We start from the raw sequence: 9,665 nt of genomic DNA on the forward strand, positions 1-9,665 counted from the left end.
ATGAACCTCTTTGGGAAGTATTTGAAAAGTTTAGCATACAAAAAAAGGTATTCCGCTATATGTTGACATGGCAACGGAAAAGGCTTCGCCCTTCCAGGAATTGTAAAATGACTTCTTTAATAAGGTTTGCATTACCAAACCGCTATCAAGTTACATGAAACCTACAACACAGGGGAAATATTACAGGAAGATTTGAATATGAAAATTATCGAAATTTTATTAATTTTTCTGGCGTGGAAAATATTGTCTTATCACAAAAAACATGTAAGGAGCAAGACAAAAAAAAAAAAAAGACAGTGTAATCGGAATCCAGCAGTGAACGCTATATTAGGGAGAGGCTGTACAAAATCTCGCTTTTCATAGCATCCAATAAGATTGCTTTAATAATTCGGCAATTTGAGTCCTAATAGTCAGGCTGACTTGTTTACTTGATGTCTATTCAGACTTTTTAGAGGTCTAGCGTGGAATGTCATTGAATATTTTATGTTGCAAAACTTTCAGATAATAAAAACAGAACATTAGGATGTTAAAAAGTACGACTTCACCTCACGTTTTGTAGCTTTGGAGATTCTTATTTTTCTACTTTTTAGTGTTGATTTTCAAAGATATCTTTTCTGTTCACATACCTCCATCCTCTCCTTTTTATCTTTATCTTTTATGGACAGTTTTTCGCCGAGTCATTTCTCATTAACTTCAAAGACAACGACTGAGGTTTGCCAATTTTTAGGAAGAGGCAGGTACTCTGATGCCTGCACGCTTAATATTGAAGATTAGCTCTCTCTCTCTCTCTCTCTCTCTACATATATGTAATATGGTGTTAAGGATAAGCCGTAACTTTGTGCCATTCTGTATATATAAGCCCACGAAACTTTAATAATGGCCCAGTAGTGACCTGTCCTATATCGTTGCCAGAACCAAGATTATAGCTGACTTTAACATTAAAAAAATTAAAATAAAAAGCACTGAAGCTAGAGGGCTGCAATTTGGAATGTTCGATGATGATCAACATACCGATTTGCAGCCCCCTAGCCTCACTAGTTTTTAAGATCTGAGGGGGACAGAAAATCTATGGACGGACAGACAACTAAAAACAAGAAAAATTATTTAACTCAGAAGGCACGAACATTTTCATTATCAGAATATTCGATTTCGGGCCTATTTTCCGAAAAGAGAGGCATCCATTTACAGTAAAAGAAAAAAAAAACGTTAAAAAAGGAAGCACGTCGTCCAAATAACCTTGGACTGAAATCGCGTGGAATTAGGTAGGCGCAGGAATGCGAGTTCCCGAATACTCTGAATTTACTGCATGAGAGAAAGGGATTTATCTGTTTTCATCCTTTGAGACCAAGAATTTGAGGAAAGACACTGTTCCTTAATTTGAAGGAAAGTTTTCATTCTTTTTAATGCTTGTGAGAAACCTTGGGCAGCTATTCAGAATCTGTCTTTAATAATAATATCCGAATGGATTTTGTTTGTCCTCCCCCGGGCGATACCTAGTGGGTGAGACATGACACAGCCAACCGTCCCCTGCTATAGACTACAGAGAGCGTAGCACACCAACAAGCTCGTTGTTTATGATTTCGAATACGAATGTAAGAAATCAATGACAAACATAGAATAGACAATAAACCGTCACAAGTAGTAAATGAGAGACATAAGATTTCAGGCATACATTTACTTACACAGATAACGTACATACAGCCGTAATAATGATACAAAAGTTAAATCTGAGGAAAAGTTAACAATAGGTGCGATCTGGCCACGCAAAACTTACCGTCGACGACGAGAAGTCGCAGAACAAAAGCGCAGATGAAAATAACCAGTTTCAAGAACATTTTCCTTCCACTTCCAGCAATGTTTTATTATTCAATTTTATTTTCCATTTATTTATTGAAAGGCAGTTGCGTTTTTGGTCAAATAAATTCACCAAACTTCGTTTCCTCGCTTTCTCTAAAACGATAAATAGATAAGAAAATTTATTTCACTGCAACACGTTAAAGGAACAAAAATTTCTTTCACGGAATATAATTTTTTATGTATTACTTTAAAACATATTAAGCAAATGAATGTGCCATTTATTATCATCGATCACGTAAATAAAGGAAAACATTGCTTTCCTCATTCATTTCGAATAATCAGTCAGCTACTCTTTGCTTATTAGCAATACTAAAGATTGACCTGTCGACCTCTGATCTCAGATCTTAAGGGACAGAGAGACTGGTTGGTGACCTTCTTTGGCAAAATGAAGCCCGGTTGCCTATTCTTAAGTCTCATGTCTAGAAAGCATTAGCCTTATGAATTGGAGAGTGATAAACAGGTCAATGACTCCTTTTTAAACTTTTGCATTTGTAAATTTTTGTCGTTGGATTTTGTCTGTTACTGAAGACTTAAAAGCAGCAGACTGCTTAATGAGAATGATATATATATATATATATATATATATATATATATATATATATATATATATATATATATATATATATATATATATATATATACATATAATATATATGTATATATATATATATATATATATATATATGATATTATTATACACACACACACACACACACACACATATATATATATATATATCTATATATATATATATATATATATATATATAGATATTATAATAATAATAATTATCACAGCAGAAAAAATAATTAGTCATAGCAAAATTCACATCAACAGCACATAATTAATGAAATTGAAATAACAACAAACGCATGGTCAAACTTATATAATAAATAGTCAATCAAAATAATAATAGAGATAATGAACTCAATATGATCAGATATGTGTTTTTAACCCTCGTCATTTTGACAATAATTCACGATTTCTATATTAACCAGAAGTCACTGTTACATTTCATTCTCCAATGAATCGTTACTACGACCCTTTTTGCTCAGCCAAACATTCGTCTGTACAAGTGACCCGAACTACGTATGCAATATGCAACAGCTCTCTGACAGACTTTTTTTTTTATTGCATCCCATAAGGGTTTCGTTTGTGTCTGACTCATCATAGGCACGAGACAGAAAAAACACCATTGGGCACTCCTCTAACAACACAATTTCCTGACAACGATTCGTTCGCTTTACTAATTACAATCTACACTACTCGTGATGACGTCAACACTGTTAGTTATATGGCACTTGCACAGCACTTCTGGTATTGCAACAATTACGCTTCGCTGAGTGAACGGACCCCCACCAAGTGTGCAGCTGGCTTAGACTTGCAATCTCTCGACCCAAGTTATCGTACTGGTAGTTGACAAGAGTCACTGCTTCGGCTTCCCATTCACAGAATGAAGGTGTTTTATTTCTTACGATTATTGCAGCAAGTATATTCCCCTTTCATTCGTACAGCAAGAAAGTCAAATGCCAAATATACTCGCAGAGACTAACTGTACCCACTGTTGCGTACTTGGACAATGTTTGTAAACAACTCTTCTGGGCGGGAATAACTTGAGCCAGTTTTACTTCCTAATAGTCATTCAGGGCGTTGAAAGCATCCTCACTGTTTATTTAATACAGTGAAAGCATCCTAACTCTTTATTTCAGTGTATCAACGACAAACAGATTCAATAATGACTTAATGCAGTGCTTTCGAGAGATTGTTCCGCTTATTACCCCATGCAAGAAGGGATGCCATATCAGGAGATCACTGGCAACCTCATTGTGTGACCGAATTGGTTAATAGGTTGACTTTTAGGTAGTTTGGTCGTTATGGTTGTTAAAAGGCGTCGCGTCGCATCGGTTAACTAAATGATAGCTTGCGGGCATGCGAGCACTGTAAAACGGAATAATAATATAAGAATGATGACTCAGCTCTGTCTTACACAAACATGAGCTGCGTCCGCATCAACATAAAGACAGCAAACATTCGCAAAAAAAAAGAAACAAAAAGTCTGTTCGTTCTTTCGTACATACACCGACTATGAAAGTAGCCCAAAGGAGTGTCTCTTACGGTAATCGCTAGGCATCAAGTTTTTAGCGTTTTCTACCCAGTTCTTACATTTTTTTCCTTCTTTCATTGACTTCCTTTGTGAAACACCCCTAGTGGCCTAACTCCGTGTTATTTTGCATCGTGCTTTGTGGCAACCCCACAGCCTGCAGGATGTAAGCCAATAAAGGCTTTAGAGGGCCGCGGCATTCTATGGCCCTGTCTGTGTGTAGGTGATTCTCTGGGCACTGTGGCTTTTGTGACATTAGCTTCTAGAATACGTCATTAGTGCAGACTATGCTTCCTTATCACGCTCCTTTCCCACGGTTGAAACGGATTAAGGTTTTATTATTATTATTATCATCATCCATTTAATTTCTTTTGTGCGGAACTGTGTAGCATTCCCCTACTGAGCTTGAATTTAGTTCAAGGAAACTTTTTTTAACATTCAATCATTTTCCTTCACCATGGGGCGAGTGTGGGCAGAGTGTAAAACACCAAGTTCTGCCACATTCTTGCACCAACCGATGTATCAGGGATGAACCCCGTGTGCAGGAAATTTACAATTTGTTGATCACTTCATGCATCAACACAGAAGGCCTTTCAGTAGGATGCTAAATCCCCCTACTCACCTCTTGGATTGCTGATAGGTAAGATGGGTGAAAGAAGAGTGAGGGCACTTAGCTAGCTAGCCATGGTAGGGAATAGTTTAGAAAGTTAAGAATTAGTAAGATTAATGTAAAGTGTGGTTTATCCACAATTATATTTGGGTAAGGGTACAGTTTTCTTACTATGGCCTTATTATTAACATTTTACAATAATGAGTTTATGTTGATTCCTTCATTCTGTCCATCCAACGCTTTCTAGGTTTTCCTCTCTCCTTCATCCTCTTACCCCTAAATTTCTAGCTCTTTTCTCCAACTTGTCATGATCTATTCCTTCGACGTGACTGAACCATCCCGAGTCAACGCGCCATCCTTTCACCTCTGCTGATCATTTTACCACTTGTATGGAGCATTTTTAATGGAAAATAGATCATTAGATGATTTCAGTAGCACCATGAAATCAATAAGAAAACAAATCCTCTGAATATGGGCTCAGAGAAAACCATTCAGTGGGAAACTTTTTTTCTTTCTTTTTTGAGACGCGTTGTGTAAAGAAAACAAAAAACTTAAATGCTTTTGGATAGATTTATAGCGGTAGTGTGATAGATTCAGAATGACTATTTTTCTTTCAAAATATTATTTTGTTTGGCCATTTTCTATAATTAAGTATAGAAATATAGGATTTAGGCCGAGCGCTGGGGAGCTATGAGGTCATCCAGTCCTGAAAGGGAGACTGACAGTAAGGAGGTTTGAAAGGTGTAACAGAAGGAAACCATGGCAGTTGCACTATGAAACAATTGTTGGAGAAGGTGGAAAGTCAGATGGGAGAAGAGGATGTGAACGGAGCTACAGTAAAAGGAATGAAAGAGGTTACAGTTAGGGGCCGAAGGGGCGCTGCAAAGACCCTTACGTTATGCCTACAGGGCACCATGTGAGGTGCACTAACCTCCTACGGGGGTAAAGGCTGGAAGGGACCATTACTTACCTATTTGAATTACATAGAGAGTTATGGGTATTCCCAGTTGCTGACAAAGAAGTTTTAAGACTGAAGCCTGTTTATCTTCGAATTTTCTAACTGGCTGTTGCCTCTGAGATCTATTACTAAATAATACCTTCAGTCTGTTTTCATTAAGTAACTTTATTTCCTGCTGCAATCTGCTCACATTCAAAATAGAGATACAAGAAGTACAAGTGAAATACCCAAGATCGAAATAAATAGCGGTAAAAAACGAAATTGTAAGTAGTCGTGATACAAAATATGAGTTGTTGTGTTACGTCAAATGTGATTATCTCATAAGTATTGTGGAGATCTTAAAAAAATAAATCATAGGCGTATACCAATGTCACTTGTGATATGTATCGTTTTGTTTCTTTGAATTAATTTCCTTTTAGGCCTACTAATTATTACCTGAGAAAAATCATCTGTCTCTATGCTTTCCCCTCTGAGAACCCTTTAAGAATAATATCAGTGTTCGTGAGTGTTTATATTTTTTCAGAATTATCGCAATAACCACCAAAGAATCTACGTAGGCTACTTTACGGCTGCACTCCAGTCATAGTCGTCACTTCGTGTGCGTGAGAGAGAGAGAAAAGGGATGGGGAGACTGACATTTGTTCAGTAGTAATTTTGTGACTAAATCATGAATCACACGCAACGTCACCTCCCGCTAAATGGCAAGCACATCATACCACCCTCGTGTCTCTAGCCGCTGGATGGCTATTAATTAGCTGAAGCTGAAAGGGATGCGTTGATTGGACAACCGGTATGAATGGTGATCTGTCTGATTGGTCACCTAGGTCTGAAGACTGGTAGTACCAGTCGCATCATACCAATAGCCTAATCACGCAAGAACCAGTTTTATGGTCTAATTTTTAGACCATAATTATCCTTGTATACATAAAAAAAAATTTTCGCACACTCTTCCTTTGTTTGTCTTTATTTAAGCGTGGGTGATCGTGCTTGTGTTCATTTCTGGCGTTCTTTTTTTGTTAGTATGTGTTAGCAGCGATAATAAGATTAATAAAGAAGACAAACATATAGCAGTCTTAATTGCTACTTCTTTTCAGCATTAGAATGATATGCTTCTGCACAAAGAAAGGAAATGAGTGGAAAAGAAATTTACGTCTGGTCACATGAAAGGAGTATTCGGACTAAAATAACTTGACAAAATAACTAAATTACGTTTATTTTAGTTTCCACTCGGAATTTAAGTATCTAAAAGAAATACTTCCTAAAAACGGTTTTATAGATACATGAGTTCATAAACACCTAGAAAAGTTATTTGTCCCGAAAGCTTCTATTTCAAAAGCTAGTAAAACGGTGTTATATTTTACTGTTTTTTATGGTAATAGGCGTTTTTCTATTAAAAATACATTATGAAAACTTTTAAGAAAATTTTATACCCTCGTTAATGTCAGAGTAGTGTCCAAACCTAAGTACACCATTGGTAGCTTGTTTAATTAAATACAAAGATATCATACCCAACAACTACAATCTCAAGTTCACGAATACGAGTGTAATTGTTGTAGTGCAATTAACGCGGGAAACACAAAGCGCCAAGCTCGTGAACGATGGTTTGAACACCTAGGAAGGTCTGTTAGAAGAAACAGGCTTTTAGCAAAACCACCGTTCAGTGCCATACGGGATCATGCAGCAAATAGTGATCACCGTCTATGCTTAGAGATATCCATTTTCTACTAGTGGCCCCCTTGGAGCTGGCATTAGTAGAAGAACGCCTGTACACATTACAGTTGAAAGCTTCCCTCAGTAAGAACAAGAGGCCCACGAAAATGCTGTTTTCGTTTGCTCGGGGAGTAATCCTACAAACTACTTTGTTGTTGTTGTTGTTGTTGTTGTTGTTGAGGGGCCGGTGTAGGATATGTCTATGGAGGAGCCTAAAAAGTTCTTAAAATGGTGTTCCGTGTAGAGTTAAAGTGCAGGAATTTTAGGATAGGATATTTATGACTTATTTATTACAATAAAAGCATAAAAATATGAATAATGTGGATGTTAAACAGTACAGAACAATTATTTCAATAAAATATAGCGTATTTGTTTTAATTTTCGTTGATGAAACAAGGATCTAGTTGACCGTGGACTTAAGCACGTTTTAATTTGCGTAAAAAGTTTGGAATATATAATGTTTACAACTTGAAAGTGAGGGGAAAATCTTGCACGCATCCCTAGTAAGCTGGAGATCAGATCACGCCTTGTTAATTTTTAGTGCGTGTATGTGTATGCCTTCATGATACAGGTATTTGCTTTATTTAATATTGCTTTGTTCCACTTTTTTATGCTTGGACATTACCAGCTTTTATATATATAATCTTTGGTGCAACATGGGTGTATTCTAATGATCGTTCGTGATTTAGTGATTTTTTCAATTTTCTATGTATGTATATATATATATATATATATATATATATATATATATATATATATATATATATAACATTGTAATGAATGCTCGGTCCCTCCTTGAAAATGTGTTCTAACACTCTTAAAGATGGCCTTGCCTGGAGGGACGAGAATTAATACAAACAAAAATCTATGGCAGAAAGCCAGTATTATTGAAAAAGGAGAAATTTAATAAACTCTGGACTTGAGTTGTAAATGAACTATATTTACTTAAAGTTATGGGTAGGCCCACGAATTAATTAGGTGGTTGATTGTCGGTCCACTGGAAACACGTGGCTGCGAAATGAACCAGACACGGAGATCAGAATTTGTGCAAAACGGGTTATTTCAATGCAAGCCTTATTCCACATGATTCTCAATTCCTCCCACAATCAGGCACGGTGTTTATCTGCAAAGAGATTGCATTCTAGCATCAGTACTAGGGCAAGGAACACGTGGGAAATGCTACACACTGCTTCCTCTTAGCATAAAATATTACAACTACCTCAAGGGGCCATGAAATGACTGGGAGTTTACACAGAAAGGACAATTATGTTGCTTGAGTTAACTAGTGGGGAAAGTTTACTAGCATCAAAAGGGAATTAATCACAGCACTGAACCAAATTGGTGAGTGAGAAGCTAAAAGGGGTGAAGTGGAGTCTGCAAGGCTTGAGAAAGTTCTGTGCTTTTCTGAGCTCCTGGGAACGTCTGAGCTTTCGGAGGCAGAGCTGTTGTGGCCCCATTCTTTTAAAATCTCGCCTGGATAGGCCACTCTCTCATTCAGGGCCCCTGTGGAGAGTAAATCTAAGGTACCCAATGGGAGCAAAGAGGGGGTTTAGAGGCTTCCAGTTCACAGGGGCAACTTGCATGTAGGCAAGAATGAATAAATCTGGTTACAAAGAGGTCTTACTTTTCCTTGGTTCTGGCTTAAAATCCAGAACTATATATATATATATATATATATATATATATATATATATATAGATATATATATATATACATATATATATATATATACATATATATATATATATATATATATATATATATATATATATATATACATATATATATATATATATCATATATATATATATATATATATATATATATATATATATATATATATATATATATATATATATATAATTTCACTCAAAATGAAACTATGAAATTTACTTTACATTTTATTTTAATGAACTTCACTGTTAACTCCACACGATGCAAGGAAACTTGTAAATTTTCTCAGCTGTAAACAGAACATAAAATCGAATTCTTTTGAAAATAAGGTGCATGCTTTCTTTATGAAGTTTGCATAACTTTTGAAAGTTCTCTTTCGGATACAGGAAACCATTCGCATAGATTTTAGGACACTTACAACCCAGGCGAAGCATTTACGAGAGAAAATTCAGTTGTTCATGTTTTTGTCTTTCATATTCATCAGCTATTTGTGTCTTCAATCTGTCTCCCAGGTTGATTATTTGCGAAGGTTATTAGTTCAAATAAATATTTGTGTTGAACAGTCCCGCCATCAATCGGGAATTGGTAATTTTTTTTTATAATTTCAAATGTTCCATTGAGAATATTTGCGTCAGTAAGCTGAACTCTCCAAGAGGATCGCAACACACTGCAAACTTCAAGTAACACCTGAAAATCTGTTGTACTTTAACGCAAAGTAAATCTTTGAGTATTTCGGTCCAAATAAAAAAAAAAAA

General features: G+C 36.0%; 1 protein-coding gene across 10 annotated transcripts in view; it reads right to left on the reverse strand.

Moving 5' to 3' along the window:
* LOC135211269 (neuronal acetylcholine receptor subunit alpha-7-like) overlaps positions 1-3,351 on the reverse strand; it is a 62,179-nt gene extending 58,828 nt beyond the window's left edge. The window contains exons 1-2 of one of the 10 annotated variants that reach the window (XM_064244583.1): positions 3,333-3,351; positions 1,775-1,950 (exon numbers count right to left, since the gene is read on the reverse strand). In XM_064244583.1, coding sequence (XP_064100653.1) covers positions 1,775-1,835 — 61 coding nt within the window. In that variant the 5' untranslated portion in view covers positions 1,836-1,950; positions 3,333-3,351. Of the gene's footprint in view, positions 1-1,774; positions 1,951-3,104; positions 3,236-3,332 lie in introns of those variants that run through there. The other 9 variants (XM_064244581.1, XM_064244582.1, XM_064244576.1 and 6 more) reach the window with 9 other exon arrangements.
* Positions 3,352-9,665: the final 6,314 nt, after the last annotated feature.

This window comes from Macrobrachium nipponense, chromosome 4, assembly GCF_015104395.2.
Source record: "Macrobrachium nipponense isolate FS-2020 chromosome 4, ASM1510439v2, whole genome shotgun sequence".
Lineage (NCBI taxonomy): Eukaryota > Metazoa > Arthropoda > Malacostraca > Decapoda > Palaemonidae > Macrobrachium > Macrobrachium nipponense.